Source organism: Pleurodeles waltl, chromosome 3_1, assembly GCF_031143425.1.
Source record: "Pleurodeles waltl isolate 20211129_DDA chromosome 3_1, aPleWal1.hap1.20221129, whole genome shotgun sequence".
In the NCBI taxonomy this organism is placed as follows: Eukaryota; Metazoa; Chordata; class Amphibia; order Caudata; family Salamandridae; genus Pleurodeles; species Pleurodeles waltl.
This window is the reverse complement of record NC_090440.1, coordinates 833628432-833653812: the sequence shown is the minus strand read 5'-3', so window position 1 is coordinate 833653812 and position 25381 is coordinate 833628432. Positions and strand designations below refer to the sequence as shown.

At 44.2% G+C, this 25381-nt stretch overlaps 1 protein-coding gene across 3 annotated transcripts in view; it reads left to right on the top strand.

Annotated features, from left to right (window-relative positions):
• Window positions 1–25381, top strand: part of ABCC8 (ATP binding cassette subfamily C member 8) — an 848693-nt gene that overhangs the window by 530244 nt on the left and 293068 nt on the right. For all 3 annotated transcript variants that reach the window (XM_069223742.1, XM_069223743.1, XM_069223745.1), the window contains one exon: window positions 20654–20734. In XM_069223742.1, coding sequence (XP_069079843.1) covers window positions 20654–20734 — 81 coding nt within the window. The remainder of the gene's footprint in view (window positions 1–20653; window positions 20735–25381) is intronic.

The following is a 25381-nucleotide window of genomic DNA, read 5'->3' as shown; positions in this document are numbered from 1 at the left end:
TTTTTACCTGAACTTACCTTAAGTTCCCTGGGATGGGTCCCTCCATCCTTGGGCGTCCTCCTGGGGTGGGCAAGGATGGCAGGGGGTGTCCCTGGGGGCATGGGAGGGCACCTCTGGGCTCCTTCCGAGCCCACAGGTCCCTTAACGCCTGCCCTGACCAGGCGTTAAAAAATGACGCTAAAGCGTCTGGACGTCATTTTTTTTGACCTGCCCACTCCCGGGCGTCATTTTTGCCCGGGAGTATAAATACGGCGCACATGCCTCGCAGTAATTTCTTAGACGGGAACGCCTACCTTGCATATCATTAACGCAAGGAAGGTGTCCACGCTAAAAAATGATGCAAACTCCAAAATCTTTGGCGCTAGACGGGTCTAACGCCAAAGTATAAATATGGAGTTAGTTTTGCGTCGGATTTGCGTAAAAAAAAACAACGCAAATCCGGCGCAAACAGAGTATAAATATGCCCTTAAGAGAGGTAAAACGCAATATTTTGTAAAATTACCAACATTTCTGACGACTTCAAAAACAGTGGGAGAATGTGTGTACGTTTTGGTCTAAATGAATGTAGACATTCCTGTTGAAATCTGGCCGACATCTCCCCATACCCGACTAAAAGCATCTGTACCCAAATATTGATCTGAAAATTCATTTATTAAGACCTTTGACTTCACATATAAATATAATACAAAAGAGAAGGAAGGAGTTTAAAAAATATCAAATAACCAACAATGAAGTAATAATGTGGTAATCACTAAACGAGTGGAGCAGGGCTCATTTAATGTTAGGGCCTGTCAGAACCTCTATTCTCTATGAGTTGAGAATAAACTCTTTGAGGCTGACCTTAAAGAGATAGCCCTGGTGGATTCATGTGTAGTGATGGAACCCGTTTTATTTTGTCATCACTACTATTGTTTATAAACTCAGCCCACTCGGTTTGATGGTACATTATCCCAAGCCCTGGTCTGTTTAAGTAGACATTAGGAGGCCAAGGCCAATGCTGGTGCCCTGTTTCCCCAGGGCTGGCTGGCGTAATACGACGTTGTCGTCAGTCAGCTCTTTGGAAACATTCTAATAGGCTGATGGTGAGGCTGCCGGCTTATGGCCATCTCATCACCGCCCTGTTGGAGTTGTGGTCGTTCAACCACCCAACTCCTAATAAAGCACTTATTCTCTTTTTGGAGCACAACAACTACTAGCCAACAAGCCTGAAAGCTGTATTCAACAAAGTCTTCTCGATATCAGAGATCTCTGTCACAAAATGTTGCATAGACTATGGAGGACGTAGAAATCAAAACACTTTCTAAGTACCACTTTTTTCAACTTTTTGAAGCAGGTGCTCTTGATCACTTCTAAGACGCCCAGGACCATTGGGACAGCATCCAGGGGCCAGGACTCACTCCAGCAGAGGCCACCAGCAGAGTTCAGTCCATTTCCAATTGTTACTGGTCAGCTGGTCCCTCCAGGAAAAGGGCTTATTACTGCTTTAGATGTTTTGGTAACCGCACAGGACATCAGACAACTGACTCTTTGGAGCCAGCTGAATGGTCCTGGATACCTATGAGAGCAGGTCTCCACACTGGTCAAAGAGAATAGGTCCAGTCCTGTTTTGTTCTTCAAATCCAGATTGAGATGTGTTCTGATGAGCTAGGTGAGGGGTGCCACATTTATGTAAATCACTAGGAATGGGTGGGGGTAACTCCTGTACACTCCCTAAGCAATGGGCGCAAAGTTCACAGGGAATATCTCTGCCTCTTTTGCAACGCATCCTGTTTGGGTTTTTGTAAACTATCCTTATGGAAATCCAACATCCCAGTAGCCTTCTGACACTGCAGGAGGCTGATAGCCCAGTTAAGCCTATGTCTAGGAATATGAGCTGCCTCTCCCCCTCAACCACACCAAAATGATCTGAGACTATCTTTTTCCACTGCATAGGTGCCAGAATGGCTATATTGTGCCCTAGGATCAGAAGGCCACCCTACCTAAGTTCTCACTTTACACTTTTGTAGAAAAAGGCCTCTTTTCCTCAATCACCCAAATGTTTTGGACTCATGTTGTTGAAATTTTGATTCTGTGCACTGGGACTTGCCAACAAGGCCCCAACGTATGTGCTTGATCATTAAAATATGTTGAAATACTCTCCACTCCTATTTGGCATCTTTAACATATCTGCAAGCATCCAGTATATATGGTACAGTGGGTCCCCAGGGACTGTAATTTAGATGTCACTAGGGAACTGCAGTACACATTGTGCCTCCACTAGAGTGACAGTGAAAAACATGAATGCAGACCTGTAGTTTCTCTGTGCAGTTTTAAAACTGCAAATTAACCCTGTCAAAATAACCCCTCCTGATAAGCCTAAACCCTCCTTTTAAATATTAATAACTCACCTCTAAGTATGACTTACTGTCCAATAAAGCAGGATGCATGATGTATAAAAGTAGAACATATAAAATGGTAATGTTAAACATATTCTTACAATGACAAGGTCCTAAAGCTATTTTCACTGTAACAAGGTTAGCTGTTTCTGAGGAAAGCATTGGGATACAATATTAAGATTAAATAATGTTATCTCTGCTTAGCAAACAGCTACACAATTAATTCTTGGACTATTTAAAATATTTATCTCAAACCCAAAAGTCACCCTTTGCTCCCCTAAATCCTCTAGAAGACCAATTGCAAGTGCTTTCAACTGTCATGAAGGAGATTAGGTGTGGAAAGGTGTTCTGTTCTTCTGACAGCTGGATATCCATCTGGGCGGTGCTCAAGAATTTAACTTCAAAGAGGCCTACCTTGTCACAGGCAGATGTAGCTTACACCTGGGCCTGAAACATCTGGCTTGCTCAGGTGTAGCCAGCCAAGCACCAATCCCAGTGGGATAAGAGCTGCTCCCTGAATCAGTTTTGAGTGACCACAAAGTACAGGTTGCCTATTTCCTCGCCCAAGCTTCTGGGACGGGCACAGGAGGTCTGTACAAGGGAAGGAAAGTTCTGACATGTTGAGTGTTGGTAGAGAGGAGCGCTGTTGGTTTGTTTGCAGTAGGGCACTCAGGAACCATTGCAGATATGGGTGGGTTTGCCCCTGGTGAATTTTTCCCTTAGGGCTGGGCCTGCTTCCACTGGCACCCAGCACAAAAAAGTGGACTCCAAGGGTCAGTTTGATGGCCTCCTCTTCAGCTACAGGGACACAAAAGTTGCCAGAACCCCACTTTCCTGGAAAGAACCGAGTTGTCCAGTTTCAACTGGACCTGCCATTGTCTGTTGAATTAAGTCCTGACTACAAAGTACTGTTTTTGAGGTTCTCAAACCTCCTTTAGCTGGTATCAGAGCGTACTCCTCCTGCATAACCCTAAAACTTGGGATTTTTTGGTAACATGTTGCCTGCTGGACTGCCAAGGGACCGGGACCAACCTGTCAGGCAGTCTATAGAGGGTGTATTGCTGATGGGCATGCCTTGGATGCAGCTCCTTCTATGTTCTTCTCTGCAGCAGCAAATTTAATCTAGGGAAACCTACAGCGACCTGCATCAGACGAGGATAAATTCCCCTTGGCTTGCCTCGCTGAGAAGACCTGACTTCCAGTAAAGAGTATAAATCCAAAGAGGTTTTACCAGCCCAACACGGAGCAGCATTAGATCAATGTTGATTACTTCCTGGCCACGAACTCCAGACTTTTTTTGTTTGGAGCTTTTCCCGCATTTGTTGATGGCTTCATGTACCTCATCCCATCGATCGTCATTCTGTCATCAACAAGCCCATCTTTAAATCCAGCTGCCCCACTAAAGACTCTACTTTCCTTCAAATTTTCTCAGTGTGAAGATGACTTTGTGAGTCGGACAAATCCAAGCCATGTATTCAACCCGCACTCCATAATGGTGGGCCTTAAACCTTATTCTTGTCCCGGTCTAATGTGACCTTTTTGGCACTATTGTTTTTTTAAAACTATCAGAAAATACGATCTCCGTTTCCCCTTATTAAACTTTTTTTGGTGACATTTTGTTCGATAAATTATTCTCCATTTTTTAAATTGGAGTGGGGTTTTTATTGTGTTGTATTCTCAACTTTTCAACAGTTTTGGTACTTCTAAATGCTTTACATATTTTCTTAAGCTAAGCATGTCTGCTCAGGTTTAAATTACTGATACCTTTACTGGACCTAACATGAGTAGTGACATTATTACTTGTGGTGGATATCATCTGGCCCAACTAATAATACACTTTCTTCCAACTTTACTACTGCTATTGGGGAGGTGTCACCCTGGTCCTTTTCAAGTTAATTAAGTGCCTGATCCCTCTCCAACTACCGTGCCTGAGAGACGATGAGTCATATTCCTTATCCTCAGATCTTCCAGCGAAAAGGCACAATATATTGCTTCTACTTTGGAGGCATGTTTTCACAACTCATCAAGGAGAAAGCACTGATGGGGACATCGTTGGCATGCTAATGCTAATGGGAAACAGCTTCAACAACGCAGCTCAAACCACGCTGAGCATTTACAATGCGGCCAGAACCATGAATGCGTCTCTACAATGCATTCCTCAACCACGCAAGTCATTACAACAACTTGCCTTAAGGAAATCGTTGTTGAACTTATGTTGGACTTTAAGTCCAACACTTTCCCTACTGTGGCGCAGATTGGAGTTGGAATAGTAAATTATACTATTCCAAAGTCCAGCGCTTTCCCCAGGGCAAGTCGTTGTAATGACTTGCATGTTAAAGGAATGTGTTGTAGAAACGCATTTGTGGTTTAGGACGCATTGTTAAGGCAGGCAAGGTAAATTCCTGCATTGTTCCAACGTACAACCAATGCAAATTCTCTTATTGCAGCGTCAAGCAGGCAAATTCTAACATTTCTAAATGTACTTTTCCTATGTATTTATCAAAAATCCAAATTCCCCATTGAATTGGATTTTTATTACATATTAAAAACAGTGGTTGATGAATTATGTAGATTATCCTAAACCAACAAACCAAAGTTGTCATAAATAGTATTTTAATTGCACTTTAGCTTCATCCACAGTAACAACTACAGCCCCATAAAGGGGCAAATAGATTTTGGTGGTTAGTCACTATAACAACATACCGCAGTGAAATTCGCACATGTTCTACTTTTAAACATAAAGCACCCTCCTTAGTGGGCCACAAGGCCTATTAAGGGATGACTTAATATTTAAAAGTAGGGTTCCTTTTTTTCAAAAAAGAGATATTTTGACAGGTTCATCTGCAGGTTTAAAGGCCGCTGTAGTCTGGTTGCAATGATAGGTCTGAAGCCAAGTTTTTCCTTGTCATCCTAATGGAGAACACAATATTTGCTGCAGTCATAGGTGACATTTACATTTCCATATCACTCATGTATTTTCCTGCACCATCTACTATGGCCTTACAGTAAAGTTAACTATGCCATTTGGTGATTAGAAAATGTTATCATATTTGAAGGGTCAAAGCACATATGATGGGGACTGGAATATGGTAGCCCATTGTTTAGAGTTGAAAAACCAGCAAAAACAGTCATGAAGGAAATGGGAGTTATCACATAAAAAGAGGGATTTTCTCACATTCACTTAAAAAATTGATCTTTAACTGATACACTCAGTTGTGTCTGGTGCTCTTTCAAAATGTTAGGAGATAATACTTGCCCTGAATTTCCCAAAGAAAGGTGAGCAAGTCTGACGTCTTGTATGGAGGTTCTGGGGGTCCCATGAGAACGTTTTTAAGAAACTGGCTTAAAGTTTGCCTTTTAAAACACAAATTTCACACAGATGTGCTAGAAAAAAACTATTGGTGTGCCAGAGTAGGAACCTGTTTTGTACCAGACTCAGCATTTTGTCATGTATGACCACATTTGCCATTAGTGCTCTATATTGCCAAGAACCATGGGTAATCCATATGTCAAAAAAGGAACCATCATTTTAGGGCCAACACTTGTCATAGGTGCCTGAACCCTTCATACCCGCCAAATATGATGTTTGTCCTCCCTAATGGCAAAAAGTACTTCCATCATTCAAGCACCAGCATTTTGCCATGGGTATCCCCATCCTAAGAATTACCCCTAGTGAGCCAGCACCAGCATTTTTGCCACAAGTTTCCATTATATGAAGAGTTACCCTCAGTATACCAGCACCAGTATTTTGCCAATGCTGTTCCGTATGCCAAGAATAATGTCTAACATGCCTGCATTTTGCAATGGTTATCCCATTTGGCAAGAATTACCTCCAATATACCATTGCTAACATTTTTCAAATGGGTACCTCATATTATAATAATTACACCCAGTTTTACCGGGCCAAGTGCAGACTCACAAGAGTAACACACTCACAAATACGCTCACTCATTCATGTCCGCTTACATTCATTCACTCAAACTCCTCTATGCTTACCCACACTCATTTGCTCTCACTCACACTCCCTCACTCTCGCTCACTCTCATGTCTCCTCCCCAACCCGGACACTCATTCATTCATGCTCACTCATTCAGCCTCATCTTCACTCACTATTACAGTCTCTTCGACCACTGCCTTGATGCCTGTTACAATATAACTGACATTTGTAACTGAGGCAACGTCTCCCCTGCTTCTCATTCGCTCCACTCCTTCGTGCCTCTGTGGCCCCCTACGCACCCAGCTTCTCCGTTTGCTGGCTTTCTGTCTAGTACAACGGTACTCAAAGTACGGCCCGCGGGCCGCCAGCGGCCCCACGGACCTAGCTTGGCGGCCCGCGAGACGCACACCAAATGCCATATCATAATGGCAGCAGTATGTAAACATAGAAGAGGGCCACGGGAGCATGCTCCCACGGCCCTCCTCTATGTTTACATACGGCGGCCATTGTTTATGGCGTTGCCCTGACGATCCTGGAAGCCAAAGCCCCATAAAAGTCAGCGCTTGCAGCTAACTTTTATGGGGCTTTGGTCGTCTGCTTCCTGTCACCGGCTCCACGTCTGCTGCCCGCCTGCCTGCCTGCTGTTCCACATTTGTGGCATCTTTACAGTGCTTTGAGTCAGGTAAGGCTCTTTGGTTATTTATTTATTTGTTTTTAATGTAGTGTGTGTTACTGGGGTAGGCGTGAGAGCAGATTGCGCTGTGTGTGTGCGCTGTGTGTGTGCGCTGTGTGTGTGTGTTACTGGGGTAGGGATGAGAGCAGATGGCACTGTGTGTGTGCGCGCTGTGTGTGTTACTGAGGTAGGGGTGAGAGCAGATGGCGCTGTATGTGTGCGCGCTGTGTGTGTTACTGGGGTAGGGGTGAGAGCAGATGGCGCTGTGTGTGTGCGCGCTGTGTGTGTTACTGGGGTAGGGGTGAGAGCAGATGGCGCTGTGTGTGTGTGTTACTGGGGTGGGGTGAGAGCAGATGGCGCTGTGTGTGTGCGCTGTGTGTGTGTTACTGGGGTGGGGTGAGAGCAGATGGCGCTGTGTGCAGATGGCGCAGTGTGTGTTACTGGGGTAGGGGTGAGAGCAGATGGCGCTGTGTGTGTTACTGGGGTAGGGGTGGGAGCAGATGGCGCTGTGTGTGTGCGCGCTGTGTGTGTTACTGGGGTAGGGCTGAGAGCAGATGGCGCTGTGTGTGTGCGCTGTGTGTGTGTGTTACTGGGGTGGGGTGAGAGCAGATGGCGCTGTGTGCAGATGGCGCAGTGTGTGTTACTGGGGAAGGGTGAGAGCAGATGGCGCTGTATGTGTGCGCGCTGTGTGTGTTACTGGGGTAGGGGCATTGTTTTGAAAAAGGGGGTGGGGTGGTTGTTCCCCCTCTAAGCCCCGCCCCCTCTAAGCCCCGCCCCCCGCTGTCACTTCAGTGCGGCCCTGGGCCGCAAACCATACTGCAATTTTGGCCCCCGAGAAAAAGTTTGTGAGTACCCATGGTCTAGTAGGTCATTATTTGAAAGATAAGCTTGAGCCATTCGTTCTTGCTGATTTGGAACTAATGGAATCTTCCGCGAGAAATATATTAGATGTCAAAGGAAATAAGTGATTTCTATGACCTACAAGCCACCTATGTCTAAAGTGATTGCTTCTGTGGCGCTTTTTCAGATAAATGCACCATTCAATAGAAACAACTAATCACAAAATCTAACCCAAAGAAGTACCTAACATTCAAAATGTAGCCGACCTGGAATGAATTCTTATTTCTCAATATGGGCAATTTATACGAGGCATTCATCTTGTGTACCGAATGTGCACGGAAATCGCATGCAAAATTCTGCTCAAATATCAAGAAGCCCAAAAGAAATTAATTGTATCACGCCTTAATATTTTATTTCACACTGGCGGTATGTAGACGTGTTATTCATTACTGAATGTGTACCACCATATGTTTTAGCACCCTACATAAACTGCTACCAAAGGCAAGCTCCTAGTTCGCCTGTATGGACGGGCGATCCTCAAAATAGTACTAGGACTGGGCAAAAAATAATTGCAAATTATTGAAATTTACCGCTTTATCTGCACCCTCGGTCCCTAAATCCGCTCCCCTTGTTAAATAGAGAACAGAATGAATGTATGCCATTCCTTGTGTTCTTCGACCATTTCTTCGTCCTCTAAGAGTAGCAAACATGATCCCGGCCAAACCGTACGACCTGCACAAAACAATAGAACTTCCATCAGTGCTTAAAATGGAAAAATTGAAGTGCCGGTACTCGCCAATTAAAAGTATTACATTTTTCTTGAGAAGTGCAGGTACTCTCCTTCTCAAAATAAAAAAGTGCGGGGACTGGGCAGTACCGGCCCATTTAAAGCACTGACTTCCATCAAACTGGACGGTGCGCAATTTCTTCTTTTTTTTTCCTCACTCCTCGGCAGGTTGAGGCAGACTCTAGAAGGTTTGCAAATGTGCACAACTCTGCTACTGCTAACTGCAGAACGGAAAATAAATGTACCAGCCCTAACCATCACAGTAGAGACAAAAGTAAGGGCAAACTTGACTGTGGTTGTTCAAAAGGTGGCCCTGGGACTGGTTATTCAAAAGGGACACAAAATGGATGTGGGCACAAAAGCAAAATTGGCCTCCTTTAGCGAATCAGACAGCTAAAAAGTGGCCCACATTTGCAAATAAGGTAGTTTCGAACTTCTAAAGGTGTGCTGCATAGGTGGTTTGCAAAGTATAGGAGACTGCATGCTTTTGTGCTTGCTACAGGCAATGTTTGTGGGAATATAAGTATTATCAACAGGAAAACAATGGTCCACAAGACCATAAAAAAAGCCCATGCACTGACCTATCAGACCAGCTCCTCGGGCACTGCCTGATTGCCCTATAGCCCAATCTAACCATGGTTGCTTCTGTTGCTTTCAGAGGAAACAGGGACGAGAAGCTGGGTATTTGCTGTACCTTTTATAGAAGGAGCCAAGAATCATTAGCAAATCGTTGCTCATGGTGCAAAGCAGCTGAATTTATTTTTTTTAAGTGGAATGGTACGTGGAAAAATTCCCAGTGCCCAAGGCTAATTTGTGCGTTTTCATCCATCACTTTCTTCCTGCAGTAATAAAATGATTATCAAAACGTTACTTGTAGCGGCAACCCCAATACCCACGCATGAGTAAAGGCATACAACCTCACACTAAAAATAAAAGCATATATTTAAACCATTATAGGTTACATCAACGAACCCAAACACTATACATAACAAGTAACTGCATGCAAAAGGACTACACTTACCAAGCATTCTCATTCACAACAATGACATAACCATTCCAACTCAAACCTCAACACTATCTGCTTTGCAACATATATTTATATATATATATATATATATATGTTCCACCACACTTGATTCAGACGCTGGCACTCCATGCAACAAAAAATGTTTATTCAAATCCAGAAATCCATGTCATATCAAAAAATCACCATTATCCAAAAAACAAGAAAAGGGCTACGCGTTTCAACCATCACGGTCTTCTTCATTGGCTCCCAAATAAAAAAATGCACTAACCAAGTGGCCCCTCCTATTTCCCCTATTTAACACCTCTTACAAATCATGGACATAGAAGATTTTTTTTTTCCTTCCTTCTCTTTTTTCTTTCCTTCTTTCTATTTCCTATACCCTATCTTTTTTTGTTTTGTTTGTTTTTATTTTTTTATTTTTTCTTCTTTCTTTTCCGCTTTCTCACTCTTTTCTTCTCTTCTTTTCCTTCCTTCCATTCTTTCTTTCTCTCTTCTCTTTCTCCATGCTTCTAATCTCATGTGTTCCACTAACAGAAATAACCACATACCCACAACGTTGCTTGTTTAGCTAATTGGATGGCCACTTGAACAGTACTGTCAACTTTGAAATTAGAATTAAATTTGAAATAAGCCCTGAGTAATATATACACTACTGACATGACAGTAAACTGACTATTGTCAATATCGCATCTCATCCACTATCTCAGGACGAATGAACAGTATTGGAATTAGGTTCATCCTTCTGCCCGACAGCCAATTTCAACTATACTAAGACACAAATTTATATTTTTAACTTTATCAGAAAATTAAAGTTAATGAACATTTTTGCGCAACAGAAAGACCAATCTACAACACAGTATGAAAATGTGGATGATACAGATGTTGTTTCAGAACTGACTATTATTGATATAGATGGTCTAGCTGCTTTAAGAGAATTGGAAGTAGAGGAAAGAACATGGGCAACAGAAACTGAGTTATTGGATGATTTGGGTTTGAAGACAGGAAGTATGAGTGGTAGTAAATTTAAATTGAAATCAAGATGTAATCCAATTTTGCCACATGATAACATTGATGCCTTTCATGAAGCCGTGACCTTTGATTTAGTCAGGATGTGGAAGAAGACCGATTATGTTTTTGCACATAACCTCACTCCAGGTCAACGATCAGCATTACTTTTGTTGAACAAAGCAAGCTCATTTGTGATCAAGCCAGCTGACAAGGGGGGCAATGTGATGCTGTGAGATTCACAGAAATATCAACAGGAAGCGAAGAGACAATTGTTGTATTCGAATTGTTATGAGGAATCAACTGTGATGGCTTGTCGAAAATCTATAACTAGGCTTCATGACTTACTCTCTGAAAGCTTACACAGAGGTTTGCTTTCAGATGATGAGTTTAAGTTTTTGCTGGTGAGGAAACCATTGGCACCTTGCTTTTATATGTTACCCAAGATGCATAAGGATATCCACAACCCCCCAGGGTGACCTATAGTATCAGCGAGACAGAGTCTTTTGGAAAATGCCTCTATTTAGTTAGATCATTTTCTATGCCCTTATGTGTTTAGTTTGACCTCATATTACAGACACCACAGATTTTTTAACAAAAATACAAGACATTCCGTGGCAAACTCACTATATCATGGTAACCTTAGATGTTGTATCATTATATACAAGCATCTCACATAAAAAGGGAATTCAGGCTTATAGGCATTTTTTCAGGGACAAACCTATCAGACTTTCAGAACATTCTGAGTTGCTTTTGAAAATGCTGAGATTTTGCTTGGAAAATAATTTTTTCATGTATGAAGATCACTGGTATAGGCAAACAACCGGGACTGGGATGGGGAGTTGCTTTGCCCCAAGTTATGCCTGTCTGTTCATGGGGTGGTGGGAAACACAGTTTGTGATGGTGGATGAGATTGCTAAATGGTTTCATCATATTATTTTCTGGACTAGGTATATCGATGATATATTCATATTAATGATTTGGGATGGCCCAGAATCTTTATTATCTGATTTTCTGAATTGGTTACCCAAAATAGTTTGTATTTAAATTTCACTCATAAGACACACAAACAGGTTATGGAATTTTTAGATGTAGAGGTCAGGGTTGAAGCAGGTACTTTACATACTAGATTGTTCAGAAAAACTACGTCTGGAAATAGTATTCTACATGCCCAAAGTCACCACCCGCCCAGTGTGAAGTGGAGTATACACTATGGGGAATTACTGCAGTACATCGCAGAGTTTTGAAAAGGAACAAGAAAAAATTATTCAAAGGTTTAGATCCAGGGGTTACCCAAACAAAATTATCAAGGATGCTTGCCGCAAGGTAGAGAAAGTTCAGAGAGCCACCTTGCTTATACCAAAAAATAAGGGGACCGACACAAACACCCCGAGATTTGTGACTACCTTCATTGCGTATTCATTGGAAGTTAAACAGATTCTGACTAAATATTGGCATTTGATTAAGACAGATAAAGTGATTGGTCAGTTAGTTAGTCCTCGTCCAATGATAACTTACAAGAAAAGCAGTTCCCTTAGAGACATCTTGGTACACAGTTATGTACTAAAAGGGAGGGGACCCTTCTTGGATAAACAACAAGGTTTCTATAAATTTGCCAAGTGCAAAGCATGCAGACATAGTATAAATCGTAAAGATTATGTGCTACTTACCGAAAAAAAAGAGAGCATTAAGAAATTTTTGAGTTGCACCTCAGATTTTGCTATCTATGTTATTGTGTGCCCTTGCGGGCTACAATATGTGGGGAGTATAATTTTTCCCCTGAAGAAATGGATTCTTGAACATTGGAGAGCAATCGTAAACAAGGATGCGACGTACCGGGTAACTCGGCATTGCAATTTGGTACATGGAGGGATGGTGGAAAAAATGACATTCTTTGGTATTGATAGAGTGCTGGGTACCCCGAGGGGGGGCGATAGAGAGAGGCAGCTAAGTAAGTTGGAATCCGAATACATTACTCAACTAAATAGTCGACGTACTTGGGGTTTGAACAAGGATGAAGAATTTTATATTCATCTTGGTTAGTTATGGTAGCAGAAACTCAGTAGTGTTTATACTGTTCAGGGCTTATTTCAAATTTAATTCTAATTTCAATTTTAATTTGACAGTACTGTTCAAGTGGCCATCCAATTAGCTAAACAAGCAACGTTGTGGGTATGTGGTTATTTCTGTTAGTGGAACACATGAGATTAGAAGCATGGAGTGAGAAAAGAGAGAAAGAAAGAATGGAAGGAAGGAAGGAAAAGAAGAGAAGAAAAGAGAGAGAAAGCAGGAAAGAAAGAAGAAAATAAAAGAAAAGATAGGGTATAGGAAATAGAAAGAAGGAAAGAACAAAGAGAAGGAAGGAAAAAAAAAATCTTCTATGTCCATGATTTGTAAGAGGTGTTATATATGGGAAATAGGAGGGGCCACTTGGTTTGTGCACTTTTTTCTTTGGGGGGCCAATGAAGAAGACCTTGATGGTTGAAACGCATAGCCCTTTTCTTGTTTTTTGGATAATGGTGATTTTTTGATCTGACATGGATTTCTGGATTTGAATAAAAAAAAATTGTTGCATGGAATGCCAGCGTCTGAATCAAGTGTGGTGGAAAATATGAAATGGGTCCTGTGCCCATTTTTTCAGCACCAACCTCGCCAGGTGAGCACAGGAAGAACAGCAGGACTTTTTCTCAGTGATTATGTATATATATATATATATATATATATATTTGTATGTGTGTGTGTGTTCCTGTTATAAATTACCCAGTGCCAGTAGTTATAGTTGAGACTGTGCTCCCATAGGCAGTAAAAAAATTTTTTTGCATATATCTTTGGTACCATTTGAAGAATCTTCACGAAAATTCCTCCCAAAATACATTTTTCCCATTCATTTTTCCATAGGAAATGTAGGCACAACTGCAGCCTAAACTGCTGAACATATATAGATCAAGTATAGCAGAAAGTTAGATCTAGGTCCAAAAATAGTGTTTTGTGTGATTTGGTGTAAATCCCTTCAGTAGTTTTTGAGCAATTATTGCTAAAATAAATTGAATATTTCACACCACGGACGCTCCCGGATCCAACGAATTGCATGCTGAGATCCAGTAGGCTGCCACTGCATCAACAACGATGGGTGGCCGCCATCTTAGGACTCAGGACTGAGTCCCAAATCCTAAACAAAATGTGAAAAAATATATAAGGGGCAGGGTAGGGATACACTGACCCCCTAGGTCTGTTAGTGGTGGCAAAAATATTTTAAAGAAGACTCCTATGCTATTAATGATAAAATAACTTGAGGATGGGCTAGGGCCCAGGGGGACTGAGTGTTATATTTATAGGGATGGGAAGGCATGCGGCCAGACTCCACAACCCTCTATGAGGCATCATGGTTCCCATCACCCGGTACCAAGTTCATAATAAGGTGATGGGTCATGCGGCCCCCTACCAGTGCGTTGAAGAGGCCCTGACAACCATCTCTAGGGGTAAATATTCAGTTAACGGGGGGTGCCTCTGCTTTTAAAGGCAATTTGTCCCCAGGAAAAGGGGTCTGTGGGAGCCGAAGAAGGCATAGGTTTGGGGTGCCACTTGTCCCCATCCCTGTGCCAATATCAACCTCAGGTATCCCAATCCTTGGGTGCATTGTTTCACAGTGTCCGAGGGAGCTCACCCTTAAGACACTGTAGTTCCCTGCCTTGGAGAGTGTAGGCATACCGTGGCTACACTTTCCTGGGCAAGTTAACTTTGTTTTTGCCCTCCAGGAGCAGTTTAAAACATTTGCTCTCTTTGGGTGAGAGCAAAGAAAAGGTGCGGCTCCTTCCAGCACCCAGTATGTTGCTAGATGGGGAGCCAGCTGGAGCTGCTGGGACCCTGGTGCTCCCACTACAGTCCCCATCAAAAAGGTAGACCACTAGATCACCCAATGAAAATAGAAAAATTGGTCAGTTCCTGCCACAATGGTGGCTGGAGAATCAATGTGGGTGCCCCAGTTGCCCCACGAGCAAAAAAAGGATAACTCCAGCCACGGGAGCACCTGGTGTGTGGAGGCCATAGGGCTGCTCCTGTAGCCTAAAGCAACAATGAAACGTGGGTGTCTCGGCTGGGCATCATGACTTGCAGACAGAAAAAAATAATGTAAGAATTGAATAGTAAAATTATTTATGATTCACTGCTCCAGCAAGGCATGCCACATAATTTCCTAGGACATTTTTTCAACATACATCTTATTGCTGGTGGGCATCCTAAAAGAGGTAAAGGCACAGCCAACCATGTTTTTAATGTTGTGCAGGCTGCAGGAAATGTAGCAGCCCTCCAGCCACATAAAAAACCAAAAAAACAGTAAGTCTTCGTGGTTATTAAATCGATGACACCAGGAGAGCTTACGTATTTTAAAACACACTCCTGGTTGGAGCTATGCTTTTCAGCTAGAGCAAAGAGCTTACTTGTGGATTGGTATGCGTACCCCCCCATTTGCATGCATGAGAGGGGCCACCTACATATACACACATAAGGAGGACCCTCTGCTTACACAAGAAAAATAGACATTCACTGAAAAAAGTGACAATATACTTAAGTGTAATTTTAAAAAAATGGTATTCACCAGTTATAGTTATCTGAAGTTACTATTAGGGGTGTGCGGAGATCTCCGCTCTGCTGGAGGAGCTAACGGAGATTTTGGAACTATGTGGTCCGCTTGGAGTGCAGAGTTATCCCAAAAACCCTGCTAGCCCACCTGCAGAGTGGAGCTCACATGGTGTGGGCTGCAGCACAGTGTAGGCTGCCCAGGGCAAGCACAGACACTCTCCGCTTCGTTGTGCAGACCATAACTGGGCTGCAGCGCGCACTGCACCAGACCAGAGGGAGGCAGCCACGCTTAGACTCATCACCGTCAGACAACAAGGAGAGGAAGACTCCCCGGGAAGACTCAGGTAAGTCCTCATCTCTTTTGTTGACATTGTTTGTGCACACTGATGCACAAACAAGAACTGAAACGGCAGCTTTTGTTGCCTACAGCCCTGGTCTGAATTCAGGGGCCAGGCAGTGAAAGCTGCCATTTGAGGCCTCTTGTGCACATTGGGCAGGCTGGTGCAGAAAAAGCCTGGCAGCCTTTTCTTCACGCCAGGGCCTGATCAGCCAGCTTTCGCTTCAGAATCAGGCCTCATCCGCCAGGCTCGACCCTGTATAGCGCTTCTGAGATGGGTGCATTCAGGACAGGGTGGTAGCCAGTGAAAGCTGCCGTTTGAGGCCTCTTGTGCACCTGTCTGTCCCATGTGCACTGCACACAGGACAGGCCTGTTCACAAGAGGCCTGAAATAGCAGCTTTCACCGTCTACAGCCTTGTCATGAATGCACCCATCTCAGAAGCACTATACAGGGTCGCGCATGGCTGATCAGGCCCGATCCTGCTTAGTTTTTCCGAGATTGGCTCATTCAGGAGGACTCCACAGGGCATGGAACTCCAGCTTTGTGGAATGCCACAGAGTTTTTTTCAATTCTGCGGAATTCCGCGAAGCCAAACTCCGTTCGCTCTACCCGGGCTTAGTTGCTATGACTCCTTCCTTATAGTACCTATATCTCACTCCATTGTCATGCACTGCTAATTACTTCCTGTAATGCAAAACATATGACATCACTGAGACATCTGAAATATTGCAGGGAATGATTTATAGTACGCGCTCTCTTGGGCAAGGGAGAGAAGTTTGATGCCACCAGGTAGGAGTAGAAAAAATGCTGGTTCTTCCTGGGCAGGAGCAATGAAAAGGTACCGGCTCCTGCCAGCACCCAGTATGGTGCTGAACACAGAGCAGGCTGGGATTGCATAGGTCTTGGGGGTACTCCTATAGTCCTGAACAAAAGAAGGACTGTGGGTGTCTTAGGTGTGCGCCAGGCACCCACCAAAAGTCCAAATATAGATGTCTCCTACAAGGGGAGCCTGCAGCTGCAGACCTCTCCCATCAGATAACCTATGCTCAGTGCAGGCCACTTATCACCTCATCAAAGTAGCCTAGCTAATCCTGTTAAGGCTGACCAATCAGGAGAGGCCACAAGTAGGCTTGATCTTGGCATACAGAAAAGAAAGTCCTATAGCATATTTTCTGTATTAGTTATGAAATATTCAATAGTGGCAAGTTGTTGGATTTATCATTATCAATCTTTTTACTCCTTTCTTGACACATTTAGCTCCTCTTAGCAATATTTATGCTTATTTGAAATATCCCCATGTTAGCCTATGGAACTAAGGGCCAGATGTATCAAGCAGTTTTGCCCATTCTGTGTCTATGGGAAAATGTGTTCGTACATAGGGCCCTAAGTATCTACAATGAGGAAAAAATGAAAGGGGCAATTCTTCCATCACCAGGGCATATAAACATTGTTTATAATGTCCCTGCTTATAGTTATATGGCACCACACCTCTGGGGCACAAAGGGGAGACCCTAGGGGTGATTTATATGTAAAGATAAGGTCGATAATCACTTTGGAACTAACTTTAATTCCAAATTAATTTGTACACATTTTATTTTTTTAAGGACAATCTGCAAGGCAGGGCTGCCTTTAAAAATGACAGCATGCAACACAGCAGTGCACACTCCAGTGCAGGAAATTTACTGGGGCTTTAAACTTCTCTGCCCTAGTATATACTAGGGACTTATAGGTAGTTTGAATCCCCCTTGCACTATTATCTACTAGGAACTTGCAGGAATCTGACATTGCCATTTGTAATTGTTCCACTTTACCATATACCCTTTATTCAGAGCACTGGTCCTGGGCCTAGCAGAGCCCAGGGCACAGTCAGGGTCAGTTACCACTAGTGTCTGTCAGAGAACATGGGAGTGAACATGCTAAAAGGACGACTTTCTCACACTCATAAAACACACATATAAATGGCATCTGACAGATGCATTAGGCATGCAGTTTTCTTTGTGATTTAATGTATCTTTCCTGAGTAATGCTCTTTTATTTCTTGATTGGAGGTTTCGAGGGGCACAGTCCACAGCACATGACTATGTTCAAGATGTCTCAGCATGTTGGGCAAGACAAAAGTCTAGGGTAACATTAACATTCTAAATGCTGAAATATTACAATGTAAATGTTGACTAGCTCTAAGATGGCAGCAGCCTTTGCTGGAATGTTATCCCACAGGTGCAGTGCATTGTATAGGGCATAGAATCTTTCGAATTCAACAAATTATTGCTGCTGGGTAAATGGAAGGCCAGGAGTTGACTGCTGTTGCTGCTGTGCTCAAGGTGTCTAAAAATGCATCTGTACATTTCTACATAGAGATCCATCTGACATATCAGAGAGGAATATCACTGAAGTAAGCACACTTTCTGCCTTTTCATCAAGCAAGAAGCTTTGCCAAGGTTGGAAATGTCTGGAATAACACAAGTTCTAAAAGGGATTTTTGAGGTATAGTGGCAAATAGTAGGGGATGGTAATCAGAAATCCTCACACAGTGAGAACCTGTTTCAGAGACTCTGCACTAGCAATGGAAAAAATGGCATTGGAAACTAGGGGGATTTCCTACATTCACAACAAAAAAGAGGTTTGATAAACATGGGATGAGCACACCAGTAAAGTAAAGAATGTTGAGAAAAATCGGTGGTCTATGTACTGTTTTGATTCCTTGTTTCTCTCTGACAGCCGGTCTGAGTGTCTGGTTACGGTGAGAAGGCTCTGTACCACTATACAGTTAACAGTCTTCCCACTGTGACTGCATCTGCTGCGGTTGTTGACAATGGGCCACTGCTATCCACCTCCTGCAAGAGTCTTTTTGGGGACCCCTAGAAGACAGTGACTGATTTATCGCTCCATTGATCTCTGCTCCTATGTTGTGGTACTGGGTTCTGAAAGTATATGCAGTTGTATTGGGTCAGGAACAGGTGCCTGGCTACAGGCAAGGGCAGTTCTGCTAGAGTGGTGGGCATTGCTATGCTGCAACCTGTAGTGAGCATATTGAGGCTTACTGCAAATACTATGCTTGGACACCCGGAATATTTCATAGCAGCCTCAATATCCTTCTGTCTGTCCTTCTACATTCACCCATTCCCTGTAGAAGATGAATTGATGGATTACTGCAAGTAACTGTTCTCTACTCATGTAGCTTCTTTGATTTGTAGCATGCTTTTAATCTCTAGCTTTTTTATGTTCTCACCAGTAGGTTCCTTGTCAGAACTGGCAGGTTCTCTATACCCTTCCACTGTTTTTCCCCATGCTCTTTTAGCTTTTCGTGGTGCATGCCCCCTTGGATTGTGCTCATTCCAAGACCACTCAATATTTGCCAGTACGGTGATCCCGTAATATTTACACATTAAGGGGGTCATTCTGACCCTGGCGGTAAAATCCGCCAGGGCCAACGACCGCGGGAGCACCGCCAACAGGCTGGCGGTGCTCCCATGGGCATTTGTACCGCCGCGGTCAGAAACGGAAAACCGGCGGTGTACCGCCGGTTTCCCGCTGCCCTGGGGAATCCTCCATGGCGGCGCAGCTTGCTGCGCCGCCATGGGGATTCCGACCCCCATACCGCCATCCTGTTCCTGGCGGTTTTGGCCGCCAGGAACAGAATGGCGGTATGGGGTGTCGTGGGCCCCACAAAGATTTTCAGTGTCTGCCATGCAGACACTGAAAATCGCGACGGGTGCAACTGCACCCGTCGCACCCCTTCCACTCCGCCGGCTCCATTCGGAGCCGGCATCCTCATGGAAGGGGGTTTCCCGCTGGGCTGGCGGGCGGCCTTCTGGCGGTCGCCCGCCAGCCCAGCGGGAAACCCAGAATACCCGCAGCGGTCTTTTGACCGCGCAGCAGTATTCTGGCGGTCCCAGCCAGGCCGGCGGCTTCCGCCGCCGGCCGGGGTCAGAATGACCCCCTAAATGCCTTTGCTAAATAAACTCTTGTTCGATCATTGTTAGGGGGTGCTCCTATGATATGTAATTACATCCCTCAGGACACACTACTCTCTTGAACGACTTTAACCACTGGTCCTCGAACAACACTTTCAAACACTATGTTCTGGCCTTAAGATTAAGGGCACTTTCTGTGTAAATAGCATGACAGCCAGCCTCATGTCATGACTTTGGCCTAGTTTGTTTTTATTTTCTGATTTTCAAAAACCAGCCCCGAAGCAGAATTTTTTTTCTGAAAATCAAATAGCATTGACGTTGATGGCCCCATCTATTTCTACCCTTTTTGTGACTGCCAAGGTTTTCGTGGTGGTTATGACAGCACCATAAGCCCCACTTTAAATGAGGAGGGACTTTTGACATCTTGGAGACTCAGTGTTGTGATGGATCCCAATTTAGCAGTTCCCCTACATCTAAATGAGTTAGGGGAACCTGATGTTTGTGGGGGAAAAACATCCGACGTTTTCCACCAGGTGTCCGCATGCTAAATGCCCCTATAAACACAGGAAGCTGTTACGTACAGTACTATTTTGATTCAATTGTATTGAACGTTGGAGCTTGGCTATCTGTATGAACGTACTTGATCTACTTTGTTAAACATTCCCATTTTTTTATATTAGGCGGAGACAACTCAGAAAAGCATATACGAGCACGTAAAAGATAAATACAGGAGCACTGCTCTATGTATCTAAAATGCCTTTTTGAATAGGTCCCGGTATATATAAACTATTTTCAAATTATATGAATTGTAATGATAACGATAGACCATTATTGGGTAGGTCCAATATTGCCGATTTGCCGTGTGCTGGGTTCAAAATACCAGATGCTTCTGGTGAACGTATTGGCATTGAAGTGCCAGATGTTTCTTGTAGCGTTTTATCCGTTTGTAAAGCACTCTGGCATCTCTTATATCTAATAAACTCTAAAAAATACTGCATATAAATAATTAACTGCATTAGGGGAATGAATGAGGATGATGTTTCATGAAACCCACGATTCAGCTCTTCTTTTCATTTTAGCTACGTTTCTTTGAAAAACCAAAGATGCTTACAATTGAGTAGAGGGCACATGTGTAATAGAAGAACGGAAGGAGATTGACTATTCCTATTTGGTTGCAGGGTATTAATCTTTCTGGAGGGCAGCGTCAGCGGATCAGTGTGGCAAGAGCACTTTATCACCAAAGCAACGTCGTTTTCCTGGTAAGTGGCATTATTGGATTTCCGTGTCATTGAAGCAGTTCATTGCTTCAACAGTGTTTAAAGTGAAGCTTTCATATGCTTGTTCCAGTGATAGTCGTATAGTTGTACTTTTTGTTAGCGGTGGATTCTACAACATGGGAAGTATTGTTTTTAATATATATCTATTTTATTATTTCCAACACTTATAGTCAGTTACAAATTCAAATATCAAAAACTGGATCAATGCATTCCATTCTCCAAAGGTCAACAGAGCAGCTGATTGCTCATTCATTATACAAATCTATCCAATGGCAACAAGCGATATACTCAGGAAATAGTTGCATGGTACATTACAATATCATGTGTCATGTGTCACCTCTGACTGCTTACTTGCTTTGTATGCATCTATCCTGTTGCACATCTCACCCATTGGCTCGGTTTTACATCACATTACAAGCATGGAGTCCATTACAACGGATCCAATTCATTGCTGTTCACAAACTGGGGTTCGAACAATTGGGTACAAACATTCTTTTATTGACATTCTCGTATGCTCATCATCAACACATTTCCGTATACAAAAGCTCCTCCCAGCTGCCCGGTGCCCCCGGCTTACGTGAAAACTCCAAGCTTAATACCTTACGGGTGTGGCTACCATATTTCCTTAATTCACGGCGGGCACTCATCATTTTAAATTTCCAGTTGAGTGACAAGTGTTTTCCAAGTGTCATACCTTGTGTGCGCCTGTCCCTTATCTTGCAAGGCTCATAACACTCGTGACTCCGTCCGTGCCCAATGCAGTGTCGTAGCATGCCACTTTTGGAGCTCCGGTACCCTGGGCGCCTTCCAGTTCATGGCAATCAAACGCTTATACATGATGAATGCCAAGTCGGCTAACCTATGAATATAGGTATGCTGCTTAACTCTATTTCATATCCCCAAGAGACAAGATTTTGGTTCCAGTGGGAACACATATTCCCTAATGTCGGTGATTTCTGTCACTATATCATACCAAACTTTCTGAAGCGGCCCGCACTCCCAAACCATGTGATAGAAATGAGCTGCCAGAGATCCACATCGGGGGCGCACCTGGTTAGAGGCAGGGTAAATGCTTTGAATTCGGGATGGGGATAGATATGTCTGGTGAACAAAATTTAACTGGGTATATCGGAACCTGGGGTTTCGTGATACTCGCTTTATCTGCTGAATGGCCACCAACCAAGTCTCGGGGGTCAAGAGCACCGGAAGAACTGCATTCCATCTCTGTCTCGCAACCTCCAGTCTATTGTCATCCACTCCTTTTAGGGCTTTATACAAATTTGTAATCACTTTTGAAAGGCCATTATCTGAGAGCAAAAAGTGTAGTGTGGGAGAAGTTATAGGCTCCTGATCTCCCCCAACCCATGCTTTTTTAATCAAATGACATATGGAATAATGCAACATGAATTGTCCCAATCCCACCAAGGTAAGGTCCCTAATAGCCTCAAACGACATGAAAACACCATCATCAATACAATCGCCCACTGTCTCCATTCCTGCTTCCGCCCATTGGGCTAGAGAGTGAGCCTTAAGCAATCGTGTACCTCCCGGTATCTGGCCCAGGGGGATGAGGGGTGAGTATGGGGAACCCATTCCTCCCTTCTGTACATATCGTCTCCAACAGGCATGTGCTGCTATCAGTAAAGAGTTGCCGCTGTTATGTTTCACTGTGCGATCGGTTAGCCACATGTAGATAGGAACACCCTGCAGCTGCGTGTGTACACACCTTGCCTCTGACGACTCAGTCCTGTGTATCCAATATAGTGCCCATTGCAGTTGTGCTGCAGCATAATAGTGTTCGAAGTTCAGAGCGCCCAGGCCCCGCTCCCACACCGGCTGCAGCAAAGCGGCAAGTGCGACCCGTGGCCTGCCGCTCCCCCATATAAGTCCCAACAGTAATTTATTAAGCTTGTGGAAAAAGCTCCTGGACACAACTATAGGCAATGCAGCAAAATAGTGAAGGAACCGTGGGAGCACCAGCATATTTGCTACAGCCACCCTGCCCAGGGGAGACAGAGGGAGTGAGCACCAGAACCGAAGCGAGCCCTTTATAGAGCAAAGCGCGCGTCCCAAATTGCCGTCCCTCAGGTCCTCAGGTTTATGGTATATATGCACTCCCAGGTATTTAAATGTGTTGTAGCACCACTTTAGCCTATCCCCAGGAGATGTCTCTCTCACCCTCGCAGGCAGGTCAGCCAAAGGGAACAAACAGGATTTAGACCATTTAACCCTCAACCCCCCCGAAACCTCTCCATATGCATCCAACAGGGACATCGCTGCAGGCAGCGTGGTCCAACCATTCTCCAGTTAAATCAATGCGTCATCTGCATATAATGAGATAATATGGTGTGTCCCCATCCGATGTATCCCCCACTGCTCGGCCAATACACGCAACCAGTGGCTCCATTGCAATGGCAAACAGCAAAGGCGATAGGGGGCATCCCTGTGTGGTTCCTCTACCAATGGGGAAACTGTCTGATATTACTCCTCCCGTTTTTATCCTAGCTATAGGCTCAGCGTATAAGGTCAACACCCATCGTATGAAACCCTGACCAAACCCCATATCGTGCATTGTGGCAAATAAAAAATCCCAGCCGAACGTGTCGAATGCCTTCTCAATGTCCAATGACATTGCCACGTTATCATATGCCTCTGATGGAGTATCGCCAATAATACTTAATAGTCAACGGATATTCAGGAACGTATTACACCTTGGCATAAAGTCATTCTGATCTTCATGAATTAAAGTGTGTATTACAGGGGCGAGTCTATTTGCCAACACCTTACCCAGAATTTTGCAGTACAGGTTAAGAAGAGACAACGACCTGTAGGACCTCACATCCGTGGGATCATGGTCATGCTTGGGAAGGACCACAACCAGCGCCTCTCTCTGAGACAATGGGAGTATCCCGCGGGTCCACGCTTCCTTGAACACTGATAACAGGTGCCACGACAAGTGCTGCGCATAAGTGGTATAGTACTCTATTGGCAAGCCATCCACCCCCAGGGTCTTATTGCGGGCTATTTGTGCTATGGCTACACCAATTTCCTCTATTTTGAGGGGTTCATCTAGTGCTGCCATTTCCATTGCCGATAACTGCGGAAATGGTGCTCCGCAAAGGAAGGTCTCTAATTGCCGAGTGTTGCAAGACGCCTGCCCACGGTACAGCCCCTTGAAAGCCTTCCTTGAAAGCATTATTAATTGCATCCTGTGAGGTGGCCAGAGTTCCGTCATCTAGACGTCTAGCCCCAATTGGGGTGTGTTGCTGGTCCTCCCACAGCAGCCATGCCAGCAATCTCCCCGAGTGGTCACCCTCCGCCTGTAGTCGCATGAGGAGGTAATTATAAGCATGACGACGAAGGCATTGATCTGCCTCCTCATACAACTCTCGCTTAGAACGAAGGGATTCGAACGACTCCTTATTTTGTGCAACTGCCACCTCCAAGACACGCATATCTTTTTCCAGGGTGAAACCCTCAATGTGCAGCGATCAACGCTCTCCCCAGGAGGCCGAAAGACAATGTCCCCTTTTTTAAGTCCCAATACTGCTTAATACAGATGTTTAATTCCTCTCTAAAGGGATGGTCCAACAATGCCTCCCTCTGTAGACGCAAGTAGGTATTGTGGAACGCTTACTGCTCCACTGTAAAGTCAGCAGCAATGGGGAGTGATCGGACAACGTCCTAGCCAGGTACCTCAAATCTTTAATCAAGGAGCACACGGCCGGAGTTGCCCACAACTAATCTATTCCAGTGTGTATTTTGTGGAGTGAGGAGTACAATGAATACTCCCTATGCGTCGGGTGGCCTATGCGCCACATATCATACACCCCAATGTCACTGGCCCAGGCTGTCAATAAGTTAGAATTGTGCCTGCTCGCTGCATCCTGTAGGGGCAAAGCCGAACGGTCCGTACATCTGGGACACAATTGAAGTCCCCACCCCAAATGGCAGGCACAGCAGGGTCAGTTAATAGTGCTGGGGTCAGTGTTTGAAGGAATTCAGTTAACACGCTATTGGGGTCGTAGACTACTACTATAGTGAAAAGTCTACCATCAAGCTGCCCTTCTAGCACTACGTATCTGCCCCCCTCATCTATCTTGTGTGCATGCTCAATGTATGGTACTCCCGGCGCTGTCCACACCAATACTCCTCTTGCATATGCTGAGAAAGTCGTGCCATAAATCTGTCCTCACCAGCGTTTCCTTAGAGCCTGCAAGCCATCACCCAACAAGTGTGTTTCCTGCAGTATAGCAAAGTGCACTCCCTGACGCTTGAGATAAGTGTGTATACGATGTCTCTTACCCAGTGCAGCCATCCCATGCACATTCCTTGTTATGATGTTATGCTCCTGCATAGTGTATGGTTTGGGTAAACCTGTTGCATGATAAGCAATACATTTGCGCCTGTTGTGCCCTGGGTCTCACTCCCAATGAGGATATTTAATTACAGTTTGGGAGAAAGCATCCGTCTAGCAACTGTAATAACATGCATTGTGATTCAGTTGAACATGTTAAACATAACCCACTACCCCTCAACAACACCCGCAACCCCCCAAAACGGTGACGCATATATGCGTCTCTGAGCACCACCAACAAGAACAAAAAATAAAATATACATCGATTAGCA